The sequence below is a fragment of the Hypanus sabinus genome, chromosome 16 (assembly GCF_030144855.1).
Source record: "Hypanus sabinus isolate sHypSab1 chromosome 16, sHypSab1.hap1, whole genome shotgun sequence".
NCBI lineage: Eukaryota > Metazoa > Chordata > Chondrichthyes > Myliobatiformes > Dasyatidae > Hypanus > Hypanus sabinus.
In genome coordinates, this window is record NC_082721.1 from 80,854,871 (window position 1) to 80,880,975 (window position 26,105).

The 26,105-nt window shown below is 44.3% G+C and overlaps 1 protein-coding gene across 1 annotated transcript; it reads left to right on the plus strand.

The window, feature by feature from the left end:
- The first annotated feature begins 491 nt into the window (after window positions 1-491).
- qtrt1 (queuine tRNA-ribosyltransferase 1) lies at window positions 492-25,883 on the plus strand. The gene is made up of 10 exons (XM_059992219.1): window positions 492-1,309; window positions 3,850-3,918; window positions 15,623-15,761; window positions 17,608-17,686; window positions 21,104-21,219; window positions 22,408-22,546; window positions 23,005-23,080; window positions 23,371-23,480; window positions 24,410-24,494; window positions 25,552-25,883. The coding sequence occupies exons 1-10, from the start codon at window positions 1,097-1,099 to the stop codon at window positions 25,702-25,704; spliced, it is 1,179 nt and encodes a 392-aa protein (XP_059848202.1). The 5' UTR covers window positions 492-1,096; the 3' UTR covers window positions 25,705-25,883.
- Window positions 25,884-26,105: the final 222 nt, after the last annotated feature.

A 26,105-nucleotide genomic window follows, 5' to 3' on the forward strand; every position in this document is an offset into this window, starting at 1 on the left:
TGGAGTTACTCGGCCATGAAGAAGGCACGGCAAACCACTTCTATAGAAAAATTAAAAGACCATGATCGTCTACATCATACAATACGGCACAGAATGATGAAGAGCAACTCATACTTTCCTTATTCACTCAAATCCCCGAATTTGCAGATGCTTTTGAGGGTGGAGGGAAGGGAACATGGGAGGGGTAAGTTGTGATAGAGGGTGAGGTACAGAGATAGCAAAAAAAAGGGGGGGAAGAGGATGAAGAAGAAGAGGTGAATGTGCGAGGTAGTTTAGTTGGTGAGTGCACAGGAGGAATTAAAAGATCTATGAGTGTGGTTGTAACTGGGCATGGGGAAAGGAGAGAGGGAGTAAGAAATGGTGTTTTGGGAAGAGGGTGACAGGGTAGCTGGGTTTAATGGGTAGCAGGAGGCGGGGGCGGGTTTACCATGAGCACTAATATATGTGCTGCAGATATGTTTTCGTGACAGTGTGAACTTTCCCTAGGTGCCGTAGTTTCCACCTACATGCCAAAGGTGTGCTGTCCGGCAGGTAAACTGCCTTCAATAAATTACCCTTTGTATACATGGGTGTGAGCAGAACTTCAGGTGGGTGTTATGTGGGGGAATTACTCTGAATGAAACCCAGCCCAGACTGGATGTTGTAATGACCTCCTTCCATGTTGTATCGAGCAGCTGTGTTACGAGACGGAGATGGGGGTGAGTGGAAGGATGAATGGATGGCAGAATTGGAGGAATTATGGGATAAGGTAGAGGAAGAAAGGGTGAGAGGATTGAGGAGGGGGTAGGGGTGTTTCTTCCCGCCCCAGTTTAATCTGGAGGTATGCGGCTGGGGTGAGGGTGAGGGAAGCTGACCGGTAGAGGGAGGGGGAACTGGCAAAGGCCCGGGAAGTAGGGGCGAGATCAGAAGGAGGGAAATTCTGGAGAATGGAGCCAAAGAGAGGGGCGAGATCCAGTGCAGAGCTGAGCGGTGAGGAAGACGGAAAGTTGAGTCACTGTCCGCCCACTAAAGGAAAGCAGATTGTCGCGGGCTCCAGTTGTCCAGGCAGCGCCCGTTTCCGCTTCCGATAGCGCCAGCTTCCGCTTCCGGCCTGGTCATGGCGGCGCCCCTCTCCGTCCTGAGCCGCGTGGAGTGCCCGGTGACTCGGGCCCGGCTCTGCCGCCTCCAGCTCCCGCACCAGGTGGTGGACACCCCCGTCTTCATGCCGGTCGGCACCCAGGGCACGCTGAAGGGGATCGCGGTGCCGCAGCTGGAGGCGCTCGGCTGTCAGATCTGTCTGGGCAACACCTACCACCTGGGCATGCGGCCGGTGCGGAGTGCGGGTGGATGGGAATGGGAGCGGGCAGGACTCGGGGAAGGAGCCGGAGGAGGGGAGAAGATCGGGGACGGGAGGGGGAGTTCCAGAGAAAGGGTGGGGGAGAGGAGGAGTGGGCGGGGGGTGATCCGGGGGTAAGGAACCGAGGCGGGAGTGAGGGACAGAGATATGGTGGGAGAGGGGTAGTCCGGTAGAGGGAATGGTGGGGTGGGTAGGAAATCCAGAGGAGGGGAGTTCTGGGGAAATGAAAGGAGGCTGAAGTGGAAGGAGCTGAGAGTATCGGGAAGAGACAAGAGGGTGGCTGGGGTTGTTAGATTCTTAGCAGATGGTGGACGGAGCCACAGATGTGGAAAACAGATGACAGGCCAGAGGGGTGGTCACTGTTGTGCAAAGTCATTCTATTTAGATAGTTTTTCACTTTCAAGGCCACTTCATAAAACAGATTCTCTTTCTGTCACTTGCTTGTTCTTTTCCCAATTAGTTTCTTTCAATATTTCCTTGTTATTTATTGCTCTGCTTTTAATTTCAAATTCAAGTACAAGTTCCTCGGGACCATGGTTTATCCTCAAAACACGTATTTCACACACACAGCATATAAAACAAAATATTACCATAAATAAGATAATAAAATAGAATTCAAAATGCACAGCACAGGTAAACAGTAAACAGCTCGCTGACCTACTGACAAGACCTTGGCGGTGGCAGGGTATTCATTAGTCTCACAGCCTGAGGGAAGAAGCTGTTACCCAGTCCTGATACTCCTGTACCTCCTTCCTGACAGTAGTGGGTCAAAGAGATTGTGGAATGGGTGTTAGGGATCCTCAACAATAATTTGGGCCCTCAGTATACAGTGCTCTTGGTAAATGTCACTGTTACGAACCTGTAACAATTTAGAAATGAACCAACAGCAATTTACTGTTCACACTTGCAGTCTGGTTTTGATGTTAAAACCACCATCTTTATTAGTATCTACTTATGGCAACTTAACCAAGATATACACAAGTTAACAGTGTTAATGTATTTGTGTGTAAACTATTGAGGCTGGGGGAACAAGACTTAGAGTCTTGAGATGGTAAAGTATGAAAGTTCAGTAACCCAAGGAATAAATGAGGGGAGAGAGATATTTGTAATCCAAGGTGAAACGTAGAGAGAAGGGAATTACATCAAATTCCACAGGTTCCATGATGGTATGTAATAAAAATCAATTGTCGAAGATCCTCCGTCGAGCCGTTCCAAATCCACACACAAATTCCCATCAGAATGATCTGTCACAGGGTTGTCGTCTTCAAGGGGTTAACACATAACATACCCAGGCAAGGGTTAACTTTGATTGGTCCCACAGGACATTCCTAAATCCACTCCTATGAATTATACGGTGACAGCCACACATTTGATGTTCACTAGATCGATAATCAACCCACCCTTTGGGTATAGCAGAGTTCCAACTTCCCAGCTTCCACAAGCTGGAGCTGCTATCTTTTCCAGGTTTGCTCCTCCCTTTCCTTCTTCTGACTCCTGTTTGTGTCCTTGTTTTAAAGGTAAACAAGCTGTGAGTCAGTCAGTGAACAATGTCATAGTCCTGCCTCACTGAAGCGCTCTTTTAAAGTGACAGTCCACAGTAAATGAAACCTGCAGGTTCGTAACAATCACAAACAGAGGAGGGAGACCCCTGTGATTCTCCTGGCAGCTTTTACTAGATACTTCTATCAGATAAATCCCTTCATAACCAATTGTGTTTCAAGGAAAACAACCTCCCCTTCTCCAGTTTAACCACAGATAATTCTACCTCTTGTCAATTCTCTCCTGCACTGAAATAACTACATCGCTCCTAAGGAGGGCACGCAGAGCATCACAATTTTGTTGTTTCATTGTGGCTTCATTCCTCTCGTAGTGAGTCGCTCCATTTATAAAGCATGAGTCCCTTCTGAATCGCTTTCAACAAAAAAAAAATGCAAATTCCGTGCCTTTGTACTTGCAGGCTTGTGTCCTCTGGTTTATATCGCCTATCCTCACTATCCCTACCAAAATGCAACACTTCGTTTGGCATTTCAACTGTCTGTCTTTTGTCCATTGTGCTGTCTATCCTCTAAGTCTCTTACCATCTCCCTCACATTTCAATATGCGTTCAATAAGCTTTGTGCCACCTGCAGAACTGGCGGTGGAGAGGGTAGTTCTGGCGAGGTCAGGCAGGAGCTGGGGACAAGTTAGAATGGGTGAGAGTAGTGTAGGATAGCTCTGGGCAAAGGCCAGGAGAGGAGGCTGATACAAGGAAAGAGGCCGAGAGACCGTGGATCAGGCTGTGGGGATTATAAAGAAATTGGAGTAAAGGAGGGACGGAGTTTTGAGTGCATATGGCTGAGGGGGAATGTAGGCCTCTGGTAGAAAGAGAACTGGGGAAACAGAGATTAAACCTGGCAACATGACTCAATGTCAGCCTGATTCTCCAATTCCTGGTTCTGGAGACTAGTTTGTTGTGGAGCGAGGACATGCTGCCTTCTAGGCCTGGGATGAAAGCTCACTCTCTATACTTCCAGGGCCCAGATTTGATCGCAAAAGCAAATGGGCTGCATGGATTTATGAACTGGAAAAGAGCATTGCTGACGGTGAGCATTTGTTTAACAGCAGAGGAAGAATGTCCGCTTTAAAGAACCATTTAAAAATGTAGTATATCTTGCTGTCATTTCCTCTGTTTAGAAACTGTGATATGCAGGCTACTCCTCATTTGATTGTCCTATTGTCCTGCAGATGGAGCATTGACAAATCAGTCTCTGTGTGTCCCTTGTGGGTTCAGAAACAAAGTTAGGGAAGTCCAGTGATGGACACAGGTTGAACACATTCCGCACACTCCCATCATTGCCCATACAGCAGGTATTCAGTTGGTCGCCAGTTTGCACGATCCTCATGACATCCTAAACGCAACAATCATCTTCATGATGGGTTCAGCTCTCTGCTGAAACCTGCTGCTAAATTTATGTGATCACCCTTTGTCATCTGATCCACTATTCCCTCAATTATCTATGTTCCATTTTGCTTCAATATCTGCGGAATACTTCTGATCTCCTGATGATCAAACCGTACACTGGACTCAAATTATGGTCACATCAAAAATTTATCAAGCATCATAGTGTTACGAACCCCGTAACTGGGTGTCTTACCAGCAAAGATAGGAGTATCCGTTGAAGTCTGATGATAGTATTTTTAACGGTATTTATTAGTAAAAATACACAAAAATAATATCAATGCAAATATATAGATAATATACATCATCAATACTAAACCTAAAAGTGCAGGTATAATAATAATCAATAAGAAATAAGCTCTATCGTTGTCTAGGGGATAATGAATTGTCCGATGGAAATATAAAGTTCAGTTCAGTTCATACAAGCTGCAGTAGTGGTTGTTCACGGTGTTGCAATTGTTGGAGAGAGAGAAAGAGAGAGAGAATAACAGCTATTAACTTGCCGACTTTCCTTTTACGATCTTGATCCGTCTCCGTCCTTTAGCTAGACCGTTCCGTGGAGGACTGGTCACCCAGGCAAGGGTGGACACACACACAAGCCCCCACCGGTCTCGTAGCGTCTCTCCTGGTGTGTCTAAGGGGTGTTCCCCAGATCCTCACTCACGGGGTCTCAGATGTCAATCAGGTTGGGATGATGCAATTCCTCAACCAGACCACTCTGGTTGCCCCCTGAGGGGTTTCAATGAATAGAACAGTACTCACTACACAATTCCTTCTTCAAGAGACAATAGCAGTAATCTCTCTTTTTGTCAATAGGAGACATTCCAACCTGTGTGTATCCCTGCGTTGTCTCTCTCATCTCCCTTAATAACAGCATCGGAATAGTAGCGATTTGCGATTCTCCAGAGGGGGGGGGGGGGGCATTGGCGATTCTGTACCCTTCTGCCCATCAGAGTTGCTCCTCATTCGTAACACTCCCATCCTTCTAAGAATTTTTACCACAGGGAAAAATTAACTAATCCAGAGTCTTACAGAATTTCAGAATCTAACACAATACAAAAGAGTTTTTCACTACAGAGTAATACAGTTATACATTCAACTTAGCATCTAAACAGTTAGCAATTACATTGTCACTTCCTTTATTATCTTAATACCTTGTACCTTAATAAATTCCTGTAGCATCAGACTCCAATTTAATAACCACCTATTTTTATTCCTTTTCTTCAGCAAAAGAAAACTAAAGGGTTGTGATCTTAAGTATATAATACAAAATGTGAACCAATACATGTGTGATTATTCTGCAGTACATTACAAAAGTTTATGCAAATACTAATCTTTATTTTACTTTTAAACTTAACAGTCAATCTTCCATGGTGTTGTCTTTATTATTTACATGCTTTGTCGAAATCCCTTAAAACCAGATCCGGTTATTTAAAGTGGCATTTTTCAACCTTCACCCCTTTTCCAGTTAACACTCACGTGGTTAGCTTGCTCACCAGTGTGGAATAGGCTTTTGCATGTTCCTTTCATAGGAGTTATTTTATCAACAATGTTTTCCAAACTTAGCCCATCTTCTGAACTTCCACACAATTCTTTATTTTTAAGCAAGTCGTTAGTTTTATCTTCAGGACCCTTCATTCTATTAGTTTTCAGTTTAATATCTGCAAGCGATCCCTCTTTGTCCAAACAACATTTCAAATTCTGCCTCTTCACAGCACACCCTTGAATAACATTAGTGAGTGGGGTACCTTTACATTCCAAATCAAACTGTAATTGATTCTTGTTAACAAGCCTTTGTTCCTTCAGCCTGGTTACTGCTTCTGACACCAATCCAGACTTTAAATTTTCTTCATTCAATTTAGGAACTACACTTTTCCCTTCTTCAGTAATAATATCCACATCACCACCTTTTATCTCCTCACTAACTTTTAACACACCTTCGAACACAAACAACTGGGAAATCTCACTTCCCACTTGAACCATGGTTAACCCTTTCTTCACTGAACCAGGTCCATCTGACCCAAAAGGACTGCATTCCTTTTCAACTGAATCAGATACCTCAGACTTTTCCTGAGTTTCATTACTAGGTTCAGTACCACATGCATCCACATCTTGAACACACTCAAATGGGACATCTGCCTCTTCCAGGCTTTCAATACCTGTCCCCTTTTCAAATTCTAAGTTCCCCTGATCCTCCCAGTTACTTCCTGGGCAACTCCCTTCCGGAGTAAACTCAACCCTGAGGGCTGTAACAACCTCATCTGCCAACCCAGCAGACTCCTTCAAGGTAATGGCATCCTTTTCATCTAGGACTACCCTTACTTCATTATCGGGAACACATTCAAATTCTTTAACTTCTTCAAACAGTTCTGTCAAGCCAGACAGATCATCCATGTCCAACCCTGGACCTTCTAACAGCCTTATCTGTTTCTTAATTTTACTCCGTGCCTCTATAAATTCCCTCCTGGTTAAGGGTAGGTCTACCTCCTCTCCTTTACTCTCTTTCACCTCCCTGTTCTCCGTATTACCATGCTCTAACCCCTCTTGGTACAGGGTCGGTAAAATTGTCTCAGCCAAATCGATACAGAACTCATTTAAACTGGTCTCTTTCTCAGCTGCCTTTCTCGACATGCTGCGAGTGGTCGCGCATGTGGGATAGATCTTGGAATCTAGGGGCGGGTCCTCAATTCTTACAGGCTGGCTCATCAGCTTCATTGCTGACCAAACCTCACCACCTGCTAAATCGTTACCAAGAAGGACGTCCCAGAATTCCCTCGGGAATTCTGATCGCACCCCTATTTCAACTGGTCCAGATACCAGATCACAATTTATAATGATCCTATGCAAAGGCACAGCTTCTGTCCCTTTTCCTATGCCTCTCAAAGCTACCTCTCCAGTCTCAGGACCAAAATCTAGTACCTTATCAAGAATCAATGACTGCTTAGCTCCAGTATCTCTCCAGATCTGCACTGGAACTGGTGTTTCTCCCTCTTTCACAGACACGGTCCCTTCTGAAATAAATTTCTCACGCCCCTCTCGTATTCTATCTACCTGGGGCTTTCTCGTCGATTTGCTGATCGACACAATACATCCTGTAGGGACTGCTGCTTTCCCTTTTCCTGTCTCCTTCCTCGGAGCAAAGCACTTGGATGCAATATGACCCACCTTTCCACAATTAAAACAGGTCAAGCCAGGAACCCTCCTGCCATCTTGCCTTTCTTCCTCCTTACTTTTACCACAAGCTCCTGGCTGAATTTCTGCCTCAGCTGGAAACACCTCCTTATTAACATAATACTGAGCTATGGCCCTCTGTATCTCCCACTTTTTCATTGATGACTTCACCTCTGTGAGTTTTAATCTTTTCGCAATATTTACCAAGTCCGACTTTGTGGCATCCTCTAGTGCCTCCGGAGTCGGAATTTTTGTAAATTCATCTACGTCCATCTTTGCTGGTTTCCCGTCTGGTTACCCGCACAACCAGATCCAAGTCTGGACTTAAAAGCCCGATTCCCTGGCCCTCCAATTTGGTATCAAATCCCGGACGAGCCCCCAAGTTGTTACGAACCCCGTAACTGGGTGTCTTACCAGCAAAGATAAGAGTGTCCGTTGAAGTCTGATGATATAATTTTTAACAGTATTTATTAGTAAAAGTACACAAAAATAATATCAATGCAAGTATACAGATAATGTACGTCATCAATACTAAACCTAAAAGTGCGGGTATAATAATAATAAGAAATAAGCTCTTTCGTTGTCTAGGGGATAGTGAATTGTCCGATGGAAATATAAAGTTCAGTTCAGTTCATACAGGCTGCAGTAGTGGTTGTTCGCGGTGTTGCAGTTGTAGGAGAGAGAGAAAGAAAGAGAGAATAACAGCTATTAACTTGCCGACTTTCCTTTTATGATCTTGATCCATCTCCGTCCTTTAGCTAGACCGTTCTGTGGAGGACTGGTCACCCAGGCAAGGGTGGACACACACACAAGCCCCCACCGGTCTCGTAGCGTCTCTCCTGGTGTGTCTAAGGGGTGTTCCCCAGATCCTCACTCACGGGGTCTCAGATGTCAATCAGGTTGGGATGATGCAATTCCTCAACCAGACCACTCTGGTTGCCCCCTGAGGGGTTTCAATGAATAGAACAGTACTCACTACACAATTCCTTCTTCAAGAGACAATAGCAGTAATCTCTCTTTTTGTCAATAGGAGACATTCCAACCTGTGTGTATCCCTGCGTTGTCTCTCTCATCTCCCTTAATAACAGCATCGGAATAGTAGCGATTTGCGATTCTCCAGAGGGGGGGGGGGGGGGCATTGGCGATTCTGTACCCTTCTGCCCATCAGAGTTGCTCCTCATTCGTAACACTCCCATCCTTCTAAGAATTTTTACCACAGGGAAAAATTAACTAATCCAGAGTCTTACAGAATTTCAGAATCTAACACAATACAAAAGAGTTTTTCACTACAGAGTAATACAGTTATACATTCAACTTAGCATCTAAACAGTTAGCAATTACATTGTCACTTCCTTTATTATCTTAATACCTTGTACCTTAATAAATTCCTGTAGCATCAGACTCCAATTTAATAACCACCTATTTTTATTCCTTTTCTTCAGCAAAAGAAAACTAAAGGGTTGTGATCTTAAGTATATAATACAAAATGTGAACCAATACATGTGTGATTATTCTGCAGTACATTACAAAAGTTTATGCAAATACTAATCTTTATTTTACTTTTAAACTTAACAGTCAATCTTCCATGGTGTTGTCTTTATTATTTACATGCTTTGTCGAAATCCCTTAAAACCAGATCCGGTTATTTAAAGTGGCATTTTTCAACCTTCACCCCTTTTCCAGTTAACACTCACGTGGTTAGCTTGCTCACCAGTGTGGAATAGGCTTTTGCATGTTCCTTTCATAGGAGTTATTTTATCAACAATGTTTTCCAAACTTAGCCCATCTTCTGAACTTCCACACAATTCTTTATTTTTAAGCAAGTCGTTAGTTTTATCTTCAGGACCCTTCATTCTATTAGTTTTCAGTTTAATATCTGCAAGCGATCCCTCTTTGTCCAAACAACATTTCAAATTCTGCCTCTTCACAGCACACCCTTGAATAACATTAGTGAGTGGGGTACCTTTACATTCCAAATCAAACTGTAATTGATTCTTGTTAACAAGCCTTTGTTCCTTCAGCCTGGTTACTGCTTCTGACACCAATCCAGACTTTAAATTTTCTTCATTCAATTTAGGAACTACACTTTTCCCTTCTTCAGTAATAATATCCACATCACCACCTTTTATCTCCTCACTAACTTTTAACACACCTTCGAACACAAACAACTGGGAAATCTCACTTCCCACTTGAACCATGGTTAACCCTTTCTTCACTGAACCAGGTCCATCTGACCCAAAAGGACTGCATTCCTTTTCAACTGAATCAGATACCTCAGACTTTTCCTGAGTTTCATTACTAGGTTCAGTACCACATGCATCCACATCTTGAACACACTCAAATGGGACATCTGCCTCTTCCAGGCTTTCAATACCTGTCCCCTTTTCAAATTCTAAGTTCCCCTGATCCTCCCAGTTACTTCCTGGGCAACTCCCTTCCGGAGTAAACTCAACCCTGAGGGCTGTAACAACCTCATCTGCCAACCCAGCAGACTCCTTCAAGGTAATGGCATCCTTTTCATCTAGGACTACCCTTACTTCATTATCGGGAACACATTCAAATTCTTTAACTTCTTCAAACAGTTCTGTCAAGCCAGACAGATCATCCATGTCCAACCCTGGACCTTCTAACAGCCTTATCTGTTTCTTAATTTTACTCCGTGCCTCTATAAATTCCCTCCTGGTTAAGGGTAGGTCTACCTCCTCTCCTTTACTCTCTTTCACCTCCCTGTTCTCCGTATTACCATGCTCTAACCCCTCTTGGTACAGGGTCGGTAAAATTGTCTCAGCCAAATCGATACAGAACTCATTTAAACTGGTCTCTTTCTCAGCTGCCTTTCTCGACATGCTGCGAGTGGTCGCGCATGTGGGATAGATCTTGGAATCTAGGGGCGGGTCCTCAATTCTTACAGGCTGGCTCATCAGCTTCATTGCTGACCAAACCTCACCACCTGCTAAATCGTTACCAAGAAGGACGTCCCAGAATTCCCTCGGGAATTCTGATCGCACCCCTATTTCAACTGGTCCAGATACCAGATCACAATTTATAATGATCCTATGCAAAGGCACAGCTTCTGTCCCTTTTCCTATGCCTCTCAAAGCTACCTCTCCAGTCTCAGGACCAAAATCTAGTACCTTATCAAGAATCAATGACTGCTTAGCTCCAGTATCTCTCCAGATCTGCACTGGAACTGGTGTTTCTCCCTCTTTCACAGACACGGTCCCTTCTGAAATAAATTTCTCACGCCCCTCTCGTATTCTATCTACCTGGGGCTTTCTCGTCGATTTGCTGATCGACACAATACATCCTGTAGGGACTGCTGCTTTCCCTTTTCCTGTCTCCTTCCTCGGAGCAAAGCACTTGGATGCAATATGACCCACCTTTCCACAATTAAAACAGGTCAAGCCAGGAACCCTCCTGCCATCTTGCCTTTCTTCCTCCTTACTTTTACCACAAGCTCCTGGCTGAATTTCTGCCTCAGCTGGAAACACCTCCTTATTAACATAATACTGAGCTATGGCCCTCTGTATCTCCCACTTTTTCATTGATGACTTCACCTCTGTGAGTTTTAATCTTTTCGCAATATTTACCAAGTCCGACTTTGTGGCATCCTCTAGTGCCTCCGGAGTCGGAATTTTTGTAAATTCATCTACGTCCATCTTTGCTGGTTTCCCGTCTGGTTACCCGCACAACCAGATCCAAGTCTGGACTTAAAAGCCCGATTCCCTGGCCCTCCAATTTGGTATCAAATCCCGGACGAGCCCCCAAGTTGTTACGAACCCCGTAACTGGGTGTCTTACCAGCAAAGATAAGAGTGTCCGTTGAAGTCTGATGATATAATTTTTAACAGTATTTATTAGTAAAAGTACACAAAAATAATATCAATGCAAGTATACAGATAATGTACGTCATCAATACTAAACCTAAAAGTGCGGGTATAATAATAATAAGAAATAAGCTCTTTCGTTGTCTAGGGGATAGTGAATTGTCCGATGGAAATATAAAGTTCAGTTCAGTTCATACAGGCTGCAGTAGTGGTTGTTCGCGGTGTTGCAGTTGTAGGAGAGAGAGAAAGAAAGAGAGAATAACAGCTATTAACTTGCCGACTTTCCTTTTATGATCTTGATCCATCTCCGTCCTTTAGCTAGACCGTTCTGTGGAGGACTGGTCACCCAGGCAAGGGTGGACACACACACAAGCCCCCCACCGGTCTCTTAGCATCTCTCCTGGTGCGTCTGAGGGGTGTTCCCCAGACCCGACTTTTATCCCCACTCACGGTGTCTCGGATGTCAATCAGGTTGGGATGACGCAATCCCTCAAACAGACCACTCTGATTGCCCCTGAGGGGTTTCAATGAATAGAACAGTACTCAATACACAATTCCTTCTTCAAGAGACAATAGCAGTAATCTCTCTTTTTGTCAATAGGAGACATTCCAACCTGTGTGTATCCCTGCGTTGTCTCTCTCAGCTCCCTTGATAACAGCATCAGAATAGTAGCGATTTGCGATTCTCCAAAAGGGGGGGGCATTGGCGATTCTGTACCCTTCTGCCCATCAGAGTTGCTCCTCATTCGTAACAATAGAAACATAGAAAACTTAGAGCACAAAACAGGTCCTTCAGCCCACAATGCTGTGCCAAACATGTGCAGTCAGCCCTCCTTATCCGCGGATTCTGCATGTGTGGCTTCAACCAACCGCGGATTGGGAAAACCCGGTTCTCTCTCCAGCGCTCGTTGTTTGAGCATGTACAGACTATTTTTTTTCTTGTCATTATTCCCTAAACAATACAGTATGACAACTATTTACATAACATTTACATTGTATTATAAGTAATCTAGAAATAACTTAAAAGTACAGGCAGTTCCCGGGTTCTGAATGAGTTCTGTTCCTGAGTCCGTCTTTAAGTCAGATTTGAGGTCGGAACAGGTACATCCGGTATTATTTAGCGTCAGTTAGTCAAATGTTTTTCTTAGTATATAGTACATATTTTACCTTTCTATGCATATAAAACACTTAAGAAATATACGAATTTCAATAATTAAACCACTGCGTTGCTTAGTAATAATTGTAGCTTTCATCAGGGCAAGGCCTTTCACATGCTCCATTAAAATTGTTCTGATCATTGACCGACTGTAGCCCAACGCTTTTCCAATGACCGATGGGGTTTCACCTCTTTCTGATTGCTTTATTACTTCCACCTTATTTTCAATCGCGATCGTGATTATTTTCATGAACAGAAACACTGCAGGTTCAGAGCTGTACCGCCAGGTCCACCGCACTGAGACAGGTTAAATAAAGTCCGGGGTTCCACTGGGTCCTAAAGACCACCGCACTGTTTCAGGTTAAATAAGGGACTTGAGCATCCGCGAATTTTGGTATCGGGGGGGGGGGGGGTCTCGGAACCAATCCCCTGCGGATAAGGAGGGCCGACTGTACTTACTTTAGAAATTACCTAATGTTACCCATAGCCCTCTATTTTTCTAAGCTCCATGTACCTATCCAGGAGTCTCTTAAAAGACTCGATTGCATCTAACCTCCAACACCGTTGCCAGCAGCCCATTCCACGCACTTACCACTCTCTGTGTAAAAAAACTTACCCCTGACATGTCCACTGTACCCACTTCCAAGTACCTTAAAACTGTACTCTCATGCTAGTCATTTCAGCCTTGGGGAAAAAGCCTGACTATCCACACGATCAATGCCTCTCATCATTTTATACACCTCTATCAGGTCACCTCTCACCCTCTGACACTCCAAGGAGAAATGGCTGAGTATCATGATTGCTACTTAATACTGATCTTTAAATATATCCATATATCCGATTTATTCCTTGCCACCAGATATTATAATGATTTCAAAGTTCAAAGTAAATTTATTATCGAAGCACATATTTGTCACGTATTCAACCCCGAGATTCATTTTCTGGCAGACGTTCCCAGTAGCCTCAAGAAACACGGTAGAATCAATGAAATACCGCCCCCAACAGGATGGACAAAGTAACAATGTGCAAAAAAACAACAAACTGCAAATACAAAGGCAAAATAAGAAATAAACAATATCAAGAAATGAGATGAAGAGGCCTTGAAAGGGAGTCCGTTGGTTGTGGGAACAGTTCAATGAAGTTATCCCTTTTGGTTCAAGAGCCAGATGGTTGAGAGGTGATAACTGTTCCTGAACCTGGTGGTGTGAATCCTGAGGCACCTGTATCTTCTTCCTGATGGTAGCAGTGAGAAGAGAGCATGGCCTGGGTGGTGGAGGTCATTGGTGATGGATGCTGCTTTCCTACAACAGCGCTCTGTGTAAATGTGCTCAGTAGCGGGGTGGGCTTTACCCGTAATGGACTGGACTAAATCCATACTTCTTAGACATTTTTCTGTTCAAGGGCATTGGTGTTTTCATAACAGGTTGTAATGCAAATAATCAATGTACTCTCCACCACACGCTTATAGAAGTTTGTCAACGTTTTAGGTGACTTGCCGAATCTTCACAAACTTCATTTTACTGTCAGTCAGGCAGCCCAGTTTCTCTTTTATCCATGCACATTATCTTTCATACCTTTTTGGAAATGTCTTTCATGGTGAATAATGTTTCAGATTTCACAGCACTGAATTTCCCCAAGCCTAGAACTGAAATTCTCCTGTTTTCTACCCAATTCCAATGAGGTTTGCAGCATTGGTTTGTTCAGAGGCCCAACCCCTGGCCCATTGATTAGAGAGCACTTTGAATTCCATTTCTGTACAACAGCAGAAAAAATAACATTCAATTAATTAAATAAAGCTGGAATTTAAAAAAAGACTCATTTCTGAAGTAAGGCCATCAACTAAAATGTTCCTAATGTTTTTAGCTTTTTATTTGCAGACTGCTGCAGCAGTCATGGACCCAGGGACTTGGAATATATTTTTTGTGTGACTGTATTTTATACTGTATGTGCTTTGTGCTGTGAATGACTGTTGGTACTGTGTGTTTTGCACCTTGGCCCCAGATTTACACTGTTTCGTTTGGCTGTATTCGTGTATGGTTGAATGACAATTAAACTTGAACTTTTTCTGTTTTGACCTCAGTAATGCTTTCTGTGAAACTGTGAGATTCTCCATTATTAGAGAGCCCAGCTGATTCACTCCAGAGCAGGAAATCTGCAGTTGGTCTTTGCAGCTGATTCCTGACCCACCAATGGCTCTTCCAAATGGCTGAGGAAGCCCCTCAACTGAAAGAACAAATAATGATAGACTGCAAAAAGCTGTCGGTATCAGTCGCATCCTTGTCAAGTTTATCCTGTTCAGATTAGAGACCCACAGAGTATTACAGTGCAGAAGCTGGCCCTCCTGCCCACCTTGTCTGTGCTGGCTTGGTTTTCCACCTAGTCCCTGGTTCCTGTGCCTCAGTAGCCCTCCCAGCCAAACCTCTCTTAAATGTTACAATGGAATCAGCAACCACCACTTCCACACACACACTACCCTCAGAGGAAAGAAAATTACCCTGGGAGCGCCTTTCACCATAAGACATAGGAACATTCATTGCCCTTTCATTTGGGCATTAAGTCTGCTCCACCACCCCACCATGGCTAATTCCTCCTCACCTCTTGGAAGTCTTCCTGCCCTAAAACGGGTTCGCAACCTGGGGTCCGTGGACCCCTCGATCAGTGGTAGGGCTCTCGGCACAAAAGGTTGCGAACCCCTTGCCCTAAAACATTCTCAGCTTCTTTAACCCTTTCAGTTCCAGCTTCTTCATCAGCCCTGAATTCCTCCTTTATTTTTAGCCATTCCTTCACCTCCCATCAGTTCCCAAATAAACCTCTTCCCATCCTCCACTCCTTTAAGCAGATAAAGTGCGAGCCTGATCTGCTTGTATTATCGTAGCCCCTCAGGGTAAGAAAAGGACTCGTTAAAAAAAAATAGGTTAGCTTATTATGTTGTTCCTTGACACGATTGCTTAAATGAGGTTACATTGCCCCTTCAAGATGCCTGCTCCAGAATGTGATATGGTTTCAATTGTTATTCCATAGTACATTTTTTTTACAAGGTAAGTCAGAGTGTTGTAATTATCAATCCCTTTTATTCTGATCACTCCATTGCCTTTTATAATAAAAATAAATGGGTCTGAAGTAACCACAGATGTATAAAATCACAGTGGCAGGTGGCTGTGATTCCCTCTGGTTTACCTCCCTTTCTCCTTGCAGGACAGCGGTGGATTCCAAATGGTGTCTTTGGTGGAGCTGGCAGAAGTCACGGAAGAAGGGGTGCGCTTTTGTTCCCCTTATGATGGGAAGGAGATTCTACTGTCACCGGAGAAGTCGATTGAAATTCAGAATGCACTAGGTAATTAGCTGAGAATGCCTCAGGTACACTTGTGGCTAGGATCACAACTTCCACATCATCAGGAGGCAAGTGTGCAATGGAGAGGAACTCCTGCGGGTGGTTCAGCTCGGAGAAATGCTCCACAGTCCATCCCACTTTCAGAGTTAGTGAGGTTCAAGCAAAATGTGTATTTTTGTTGGTTTCGCTCCTGGTTTCCCTTTGGAAATGGCCACCCAGCAAAGAAAGTGTCCTGATGCCTACAGGTAGATGGAATGCACACAGAAATTCAGGGATTTTCAGACATTGGGAACGATCATAACACGGAGCAGAATTAGGCCATTTGGCCCGTCGAGTCTGTTCTGCCATTTTGTTGTGGCTGATTTATTTTCTCTCTTAAAGCCATTCTGCAGCTTCCTCCCTGTAACCTTTGGTACCTTTACTGATCAAGAACGTATTAATCTCTACTTTAAATATACTCAACAATTTGGTCTCCACAGCCACATGTGGCAATGAATTCCTCAGATTCACCACCCTCTGGCTAAAGAAATTCCTCCTTATCTCTTTTTTAAAGGGATGTCCCTCTATTCTGAGGCTGTGCCCTCTGGTCCAAGACTCTCCTGCTGTAGGAAACATCCATTCCTGTCCACTCTTAATCACTAAGTTTCAATGAGATTCCCCCCTCGTTCTTTTAAATTCCAGTGATACAAGCCCAGTGCCATCAAACACTCATACATTAACCTTTTCATTCCTAGGATAATTCTCATGAACCTCCTGTGGACTCTCCAATGCCAGCACATCCTTCCTTTGATATGCTGCTCACAGTATTCCAAATGTTGTCTGATAGATGTTTTATAATGCCTCAGTAATACATTCTTGTTTTTAGATAGATAGATAAATACCTTATTAATCCCAAAGGAAATTACAGTGTCGCAGTACGGTAGCATTACATGGGCACAGATACAAATATTAGAAGTAGAATAAAAAATAAGTTACCACAAACAATCTAACAGGAGGGGGTCATCACTTCCCCGGCTATGGGTTGACTCATTATAGAGCCTGATGGCTGAGGGTAACAATGACCTCATACAGCACTCTTTGGAACAGCGCAGTTCTCTCAGTCTATCACTAAAAGTGCTCCTCTGTTCAGCCAAAGTGGCATGCAGAGGGTGAGAAACATTGTCCAGAATTACCAGGATTTTCTGTAGGGCCCTTTGTTCTACCACAGCCTCCAGTGTGTCCCGTTTGACTCCTGTAACAGAGCCAGCCTTTCCAATCAGTTTATTGAGCCTGTTGACATCACCCGTGTTGATGCCACTGTCCCAACACACCACCGCATAGAAGATTGTACTGGTGACAGCAAACTGGTAGAACATGTGAAGGACAGACCTGCAAATGCCAAAGGACCTCAGTCTCCTCAGAAGGCAGAGGCAACTCTGGTCCTTCTTGGACACAGCCTCAATGTTGGTGCTCTACTCAAGTCTGTCATCTAGGTGCACCCCCAGGTAGCTGTAGTCCTCTCAAACTGTATACTAACATCTCATCTGCCTTTCTTACTACCAGCTCAACCTTGAGGAAGTCCTGCAATAGGACTCCCAAGGGACTCGGTGCCAACTTTCCCCAGACCTCATTAATTAGCCTCGGCTGTTGTCTTTGCTGAGGTCAGGTTGTGTTAGGTGTGAGGGTGGAACAGAAACAGTAGGGAAAGGAAGACGTCACTGGATGGGAGGGTTTGCTGAGATTAGGTGTGAGGAAGAGTAGGGTGTGATGGGCGGGGTTTGAGTTCCACCTGTTTAATGTCATTCTTCCCATTCTGCTCTCTTCCCACATATTGTCCCCCTCTTTCCTCCATCTCTCGCTGATAAGTTAGGTTCAGATATCATGATGCAGTTGGACGATGTTGTGAGCAGTACCGTGACTGGCCCCAGAGTGGAAGAAGCCATGTTCAGGTCAGTGGGAACACATCTCAAAGTGACCTGGCTCCTCCTGCGTGCAGCACTGCTGTCTCTGTGTTTGAAACAGGAATGTGCTTTCGGTTTCAGTTTATAATGAGCTGCTCTTCACCACTGGTACTGGTGAACCACTGCTTTGCTAAATGTGCTCACGTTGTTGCTGTGCAGGAATCTCTAGGAATTTAAACACAGTAATGAAAAAACAGCACACACAAAATGCTGGTGGAACGCAGCAGGCCAGGCAGCATCTATAGGAAGAAGTAGAGTCGATATTCACCAGGACAAAGGGTCTCAGCCCAAAACGTCGACTGTACTTCTCCCTATAGATGCTGCCTGGCCTGCTGCGTTCCACCAGCGTTTTGTGTGTTTTGCTTGAATTTCCAGCATCTGCAGATTTCCTCGTGTTTGCAAATGAAAAAACAGCAGTTGTTATTTCAAAAATCACAAAGGTTTCAGGCTTCGAGGGGAGGTGATGGAAAACAAATGCAGCAGTAGACATGAAATCTGATTCAAAAACATTAACGCTGAAAGAACTCAATCAAGCAGAACCTGTCGGAGGGGAGAGCAGGTAACATTCCGGATCAGTGACCCCCCTCCTGGATTCTCTTCTGCTGGGCAGGCTGAGTTCTTCCAGCATTTCTGCTTCTGAATCTGAATCTGTTCTCCAGAGGTTAACCTTTCACTGCCCGAGGGGCTGAAAGACTAAGACACAGGAGGAGATCTGGGCTATTTGCCCATCAAATTTGACCATGGCTGATTTATTATCCCTCTCAACCCCATTCTCCTGCCTTCTTTCCATAACCTGTAACCTTAACCTTCTTCTCCATAACCAGGGACCTATCAAACTCTTTCTTTAAAATATACTCAATGACTTGGCCTCCACAGCTGTCTGTGGCAATGAATTCCACAGATTTGCTACCCTTTAGCTAAAGAAATTCTTCCTCATCTTTTTATTCTGAGGCCGTATCCTCTGCTCCTGGACTCCCTCCCTATTCGTAACACCTGATGTCCACTCCAGGCCTTTCCATATTTGATAGGTTTCAATGGGACTCTCTCCAACCCCCCTCCCCCCCATTCATTCTTCTGAACTCCAGTGACCAGAACTGTCAAATGTTTCTCATACGGTAATCTTTCCTGCCTGAGTTTATTCTCCTAAACCTCCTCTGGACCCAGGCAGTGTTACAGTCAGTTGGAACTTGCTACACCATCTGTTGTTTGTGGAAAAGCTGCTGGAAGGGAACACCCTTCACACAAGTCTATCAGGTCGTGGTCAGTGTGGAACATTCTGGAGGCCTGGTGGGAGAAGGATGTGCTGAATCCTGTGGATAGCTTCCTGGCGCTACCTGTCACCAGAACTCTGAATATCTGCTCTTTTGGCTGGCAGTGAGAGAGCTCTCTCCACCATCACCACTTTAAAGTCCTCACCGCAGATCCAGAGTCTCTGTGCGTACAGCTTTCTGGAGGGCTGCATCTCCTCCTGACTGCGGGAGAGGTCCAGGAGAGTTTTCCCTCGAGCAGCTGTGTAACCCAGGACTCTGTTTTGTGGGCTGCTGCCAGAAACATCTCCTGTTGCTGGAAGATCATCATCCTGGTGGAAGATAGACTTTGACCAGCCTGCCTGAAACTTGCCTTTATTTAATGAGATTTAGTGCGGAATAGGTCCTACCAGTCCTGATTTAGCCCGAGCCTAATCACAGCACGATTTACATTGACCAATTAACCTACTAACTGGTAATCCTTTGGACCATGGGAGGAAACCCACACGATCACAGGGACAATTCACAAACTCCCTACAGGCAGCGACGGGAATTGAACCTGTATCGCTGGTACAGTAACAACTACGCTACCGTGGCACCAAAATTGAAAACTGCCAACTCCCAAGTTGCAGAGAGAGGCTGAGGGAAGCAGCGATGCTTGGTGAAGCCACCACAGTGGCTCTGTGGGGAAGGGTTTGATCCTACCTCTTCTGGGGTATCTCAAACCTTTGCAAAGCCTACAAAGGGTGTTGTGTGCAACCCAGTCCATCACAAGCAAAGCCAACCCCAGCACTGAACACGGACAAGGAGTGCCACCCTCCCATCATCCAGGCCATACTCTCTTCTCACTGCTACTATCAGGAAGGAAATGCAGGAGCCTTGGGTCCCACGGCACCAGGTTCAGGAACAGTTAATACCCTTCAACCATCAGGCTTTTGAACCGATGTGGGTAACTTCACTCACCTCAGCAATGAACCAATTCCACAGTCTATGGATTCACTTTCAAGAACTCATGTTCTCTGTATTTGACTATTTCTGATTTACAGTTTGATGACTTTTGCACATGGGTTGTTTGTCAGTCTTTGTGTGTAGTTATCCATTGATTCTACTGTATTTCTTTGTTTTACTGTGAATGCCTGCAAGAGAATGAAAAAATATATATATAGACACACACACACACACATACACATACCTTGTTAATAAATTTACTTTGAACTTTATGAATGAGATATTTTAAGGAGGAAACATGGGTGAGGCATTATAAGGATTGTATTGAATTGCTGGTACAGTGAGCATGGTCCTGATGCTTACTGTACGTAGTATGGGTAAAGTATAATTTTGATAAAGCTATATGCATTCCTGGTGGTCCCAGCTGTATTCCTAATCATGAAAGATGAGTGATACTGCTGGTCCTACCAGCCAGTAATGCACATAACTTGTGAATAAATAGTAAGCAAAAGTAAATTGGAGCAACACACACAAATGCTGGAGGAACTCAGCTGGCCAGGCAGCAGCTAAGGAAAAGAGACTGGCCTGCCGAAGGGTTTCGGCCTGAAATGTCGACTCTACTCTTTTTCATAGATGCTGCCTGGCCTGCTGAGTTGCTCCAGCATTTTATGTGTGTTGCTTGGATTTCCAGTGATTGCAGATTTTCTTTTGTTTGTGAAAAGTAAATTGCAATGCCTTGTGACCAGGTGAATGACTGCTGGTTATGTTAGTGAGAGCTGGTCCATTTTTGCCAGGTAGCTGTTTGAGTATAAGTACACAGAGACAGTCCTGCAGTACATTGACACAACCTTCACATCCCGAGGTGTTTGACAGATCCTGTATGTTTCCATCACTGGCTTCCCTTGATGTCCTCACATGCACTTTCATCCTTTTTACTTTGAGATGTACAGTTTAATTGCACAGAATTTTCAGTGCAGAAACTGACCGTTTATCCTGCAAGCTGCGTGTATCCATTTACTTCATCACTTTATCAACGTTAGCACATCGGCAGCTAACTGATTCGTCCATTTAAATGGATGCAGGCATTTGGGTACAGACACATAGACTGGGATTATTGAATGATAGATCGCACTGTACTGTTCTCTTGCTCAGTGTACGTGCTCTCTCAAACCTGAAATGAATGACGGGAACTGTGTCTTTGCCTATGAAGGTCTATCCGCTGGTTGGATCGCTGCATTGCAGCAAACAAGAATCCCAAGCAACAGAACCTGTTTGCAATAATTCAAGGTGGCCTAGATGCTGAACTCCGAAAGAAATGTCTGGAAGGTGAAGTCGTGAGCTCTCAATATTTCTACTGTTTTTGTACGATTTGCCCCATTGTGTTCTAATTTGCATTTCTCAGCTCTTGTGTCACATTCAAACCGCCTTGCACATCGCAAGTAGCTGCCCAGTTGTCATCAATCCACTTCCATGGTGTCTTTCTTCCTCAGTTTTGAGTTTTCCATTGCTGACCCTGTACTCCAAACTTCCAACAAGCTGTGCTTTCTTGAGCTCTCCAACGTAAATCTCCTCCTGGCAAAGATCCCCCACCAAACACACGCTCCATTCTGGGTTCTCTTATCCCAAACCGCTTATGCTATCACCTGATCACTGTTCCCAAACAAACATAAATAAAATGAAATATATATGAAGTGCAAAAGATGAAATAAGGTGGTGCTCATGAACCATTCAGAGGGAAAGAAGCTGATGCAAAAAGGTTAAGTGTGAGTCTTCATATTCCTGTACCTCCTCCTCGGTTCTGATCTGTTTGTACACACAGCGACTAGGTGGCCTATGAGAGATGTAACAGTTACATCCTTTCCATGTCTTCTATCCAAGAAACTCTTTATGCTTCCCTTCATGAGCTTCTGCCATGAGCCTCACCCTCCATTCCCATACCTCCCTCATATCTCTGCAGGAAAAGAGCAATGGTGTCTGTAACAGGACTTTAACTGTGCATCATAAACCTAATGAGAGGCCATGAAGTATGAATAGGGTAATGGGTCACTGGCTCCAGTCTACTAACGCTTAGGACATAGCTCACTGCCCAACCGGATGGTCTGTCTTCCCTTTTCAGTATCAAATATTAATGTGTTCACCTGTCCCTGGACCCTGTGGGTGCTTTCTGTCTCCTTCCTTCCTAGTCACGGTCTCTTCCTGTCTGGAAAGAGACCATTTTGGCTCATGGAGTCTCTCCCAACTCAGAGAGCAAACGTCCCCTCCTGCTAACTTTCTGGTCTCTGTTCTGCTATTCCTTTCAACTCAGGTTCTGACCGCTCACTTCATACTGAGGGCAACTTACAACAGTGAATTAACTGAAGTCTGCACATTTTTGAGCTGTGGGAGAAACCAGAGTGCCTGGTGGAAATCCAGGTCGTTTCACTTAGAGAACGTGCAAACTCCACACAGATAATGCCTCATGTCAGGATTGAATCCAACTCGCTGGGGCTATTCATATTTGTTGCATCGTTTCAGAGATGATCAAGCGTGACGTCCCTGGTTTTGCTATCGGAGGACTGAGTGGCGGTGAGGAGAAGGACCATTTCTGGAGAATGGTGTTGCTTAGCACAGATCACCTGCCACGGGAGAAGCCGCGATACTTGATGGGAGTGGGGTATGAGAGAGCCCATGTGCATGACTGTCTATCTTTTGGTATGAATCCTTGCTTTACCCACTCCCTTCCACCTGTCTGTGTGACCGACTGCTGCTGCCCAGCCTTTGTCTGCATGTCCACGTAGATGCTTTCCTCATCTGGAAAAGTAGTTGGTTTTGATAGAGTGGGAGGGTCCACTGTTGGAAATTCATTGCATGAAAATTGAGAATTTTTAAATGCAAATCTTTGCTGATAAATTCCTGTGACTAGAAGTGCTAAATTGAATCAGTGCCCAAGAGGATGCATATGTCTGACCAGGACCATTGGGGACCAGGGCTAGGGAGGCATTCATAGATGAAGGACATGAAATTCAGAGGTGCAGTCTGAGAGGTGAATGGATTGAAATCACTTGTGCATTTGAGGTCTCTTATCCCTTTTACTGCTTCCACCACCAACCTCTCTTTGCTCTCTCCCACCAGGTACGCAACAGACCTCGTGGTTTGTGTAGCTCTGGGCTGTGATATGTTTGATTGTGTGTTCCCCACACGAACAGCGGTAAGGACTTCCTTGGTGTTGTTTTCCTTGGGAGGCAAAGCGGGGTGCCGACCTACTGTCCTTGAGAGCAGGTCAAGTGGGAATGGGATCTGTCCAGGCATGGATTTAAAGAATTAGGAATTTAAAGGGTCAGGGCAGTAGTTAACAATTTATTTGCTGAATTGCAATAAACTAAAACCATTGATGTCAGGATCAAGGACTCTGAAATGCAGGGCTAAGCTGGAGACATGGGGTTTGAGCAACTCCTTAGCTCTACAGCTGTGCAGCCTAATCTCTCTCTGATCTCTCAGCGGTTTGGATCAGCACTTGTCCCCTGGGGATCTCTGCAGTTGAAAAACAGACAATATGCCAAGGATTTTAAGCCTATTGATGAGGACTGCACCTGTCCTACATGCAAGAGGTAAGAATGTTGGCCATTTCATTGTGTACATGTAATATGTTGGTGGTCACCATTACAAAGCTGTGTCTCTGTGCTCAGTTGCATAATTGACCTCCACAAAAAAATAATTCTGACAGTTACTGCCCTCTGCTGACTGCATATCAGCTGGAGAAATGTTGCAGATGAGCATCTAGATTAGAGGAAGTTGCTGCTACTGTTACCAATTGCCTGGTGCGTGTGTGGCAGCTTTTGTAAATTATAAACACAAGATTCTGCAGGAGTTGTTAATCCAAAATACATTCAAAATGCTGGAGGAACTTAGCAGGTCAAGCAGTCAATGGAGAGAAAGAAACAGCTGATGTTTCTGATGGAGACCTTTGGTCAGGACTAGATAGGGAAAGTGGGAGAGGAGGAGTACAGGCTGGAAAACCAGGTGAGGAGTAGTTGGGAGTGGGTATAGTGAGAGGCTGGGAGATGATAGATAAAAAAGGTAAAAGGCTGAGTCTGATAGGAGAGGAGAGTGAACCGTGAGAGAAAGTGGAGGAGGAGGGGCACCAGAGGGAGGTGAGAAGCAAGAGGGGATCCGGAAAGAAAAAAGGACGAAGGGGGAGGGAAGAAGAAATTAGGGAATCCAATGTTCATGTCATCAGGTTGAAGTATGACCTCATCATGGCAATAGAGGTGGCCATGGACCAGCAGGTCAAATTGAGAAATATAATTATAATGGGTGGTCACTAGAAACTGTTGAGGGGACTTGGTGGATGAAGGATAACACCTGGCTTAACTGTGGTGTTCTACATGGATCATATAGACTCAAAATGAAATCAGTAAGTGTACATCAGGTACAGTCTGTGTATTAGGGGAGGGGTGGGCACAAAAACCCCTACAGGGTAGAGGTTGTTTACCCCAGAAGTTGATTTAATTAGTCAGTTGCTCTTTTGTGCTGACAGGTATACACGAGCATATCTCCATGCCTTATTCAAGAGTGATACAGCCGCCCTCCACCACATCACAGTCCACAATGTCGCCTACCAGGTGGGTGAGCTTTACTCTAACTTATGCAGTGGATATTTGGTGATGGTAAAGAGTTTTGTTCTGTGTTCAAACCCCCTGTATCTGGCCAGAGTCAGAGGTAAAGAACAACTTTGATTTTGGTAGCATTTTCTCCCTTATATGCTCTGTTGCATAGGCTGGTTACACTCTGAGTGTAGGGTGCTGGACATGTTAGTATGCACCATTGGTGTAGGTTATTACTGTTGGCACATTTGGAGGAAGGGGGAGGTTTAGACTTGCTGCATATGAAAATATGATAGATGCAGGGTTTCACATCAGATTTTTTAAAAGTATTTAATATATTTGTTGAAGAGCTGTAGTCTGCAGTGCTATAGACCTGGACTTAGAAGCCAGAATTGGATGGGGTAGCTCATTTTTAACCCATACAGACAAGTGTCATGAATTTACTGTGGCTTCTCTACAGTACGTCTGGTTGAGAGTGCTGCTTTCTGCATTGCTGTTACAACTAGATTCGTCTTGCTTTAACCAAATGGTTGAATCCACAAGCTGGATTACAATGAAAGGTTCACCAGAATGTTGTATCTGCACACACTCAGAATACAGATTGGCTACAGCTTCTCCATTCCTTAAAGCAGGTCAGGCTTTTAGTTAGTGGAATCTATATTCTCAAAAGCTGTGGCTACTCATAGAAACTTAAGAGATCAAACAGGGCCTAATAGGCTAGATACAGAGAAGATACTTCCTCTGTCTGAGTGCAAGATCTCAGGGGAAAAAACAGTAGGCTGTTCAGAACCAAGATTAAATTTTCTAATTGGGTGTAAATCCTTCTAATTTCTTGAGTTCATTCAGACTTAAGACAAGATTTGTGGTCTTGATGAATGGTAGATCCAGTTCGAAGGAGAAGATGGCTTCTTCCTGTTTCTATTTCTCATGTTTTTTTTTTAAAAAGAACAAGCTACCCCGGGATTTCAGGTCAGGCCTGGATCCAGTGGCCATCCTGATCTGCTAGGATCATTGCTGCACTCTTTTTGGCACAGGAGGCGTTCATTTTTCAGACCGTTTGCATGTTGTTTTCCAGTTAAACCTGATGAGTTCGATCCGTGAGAGCATTCAACAAAAGAGATTCCCAGCATTCATTCAGCAGTTCATGAAGAGGATGTATGGAAGTGTAGATAAATACCCACACTGGGCTGTTGAGGCACTGAGTGCTGTCAATGTGAGATTGGACTAAAAGCTGTGAAATCAGGAAGCCCCAACTCGCTGAGAAGGTTAGGGGCTGCCCAAAAGGTATCCAGCGTATGTAGCTTGTGACCTGGTGCTGCTGCATTTGCCCATGTCGTATCAGTATGTAATATTTTTAAGCAATAAATTCAGTTTTTCACAAAAATAAAAAGCATTTTGTTTGTCATGTGACAAGAGTGGCTCCAGTAGTAGTTCATTTCCCTCTGTAAATACTGCCTAACCTGCTGCGTTCCTCCTGCTTTGTGTTGCACCAGGTTTCCAGCACATGCAGTCTCATGAGTCTCTAAATTTCCAAATGTAGAAATAAACAATGGAAAATGGGAATTGTCGCTGACAGGGTCATCACTTTCAGAAGAGTAAACAACTGACAGAAAATCCACCCTGAGGAGA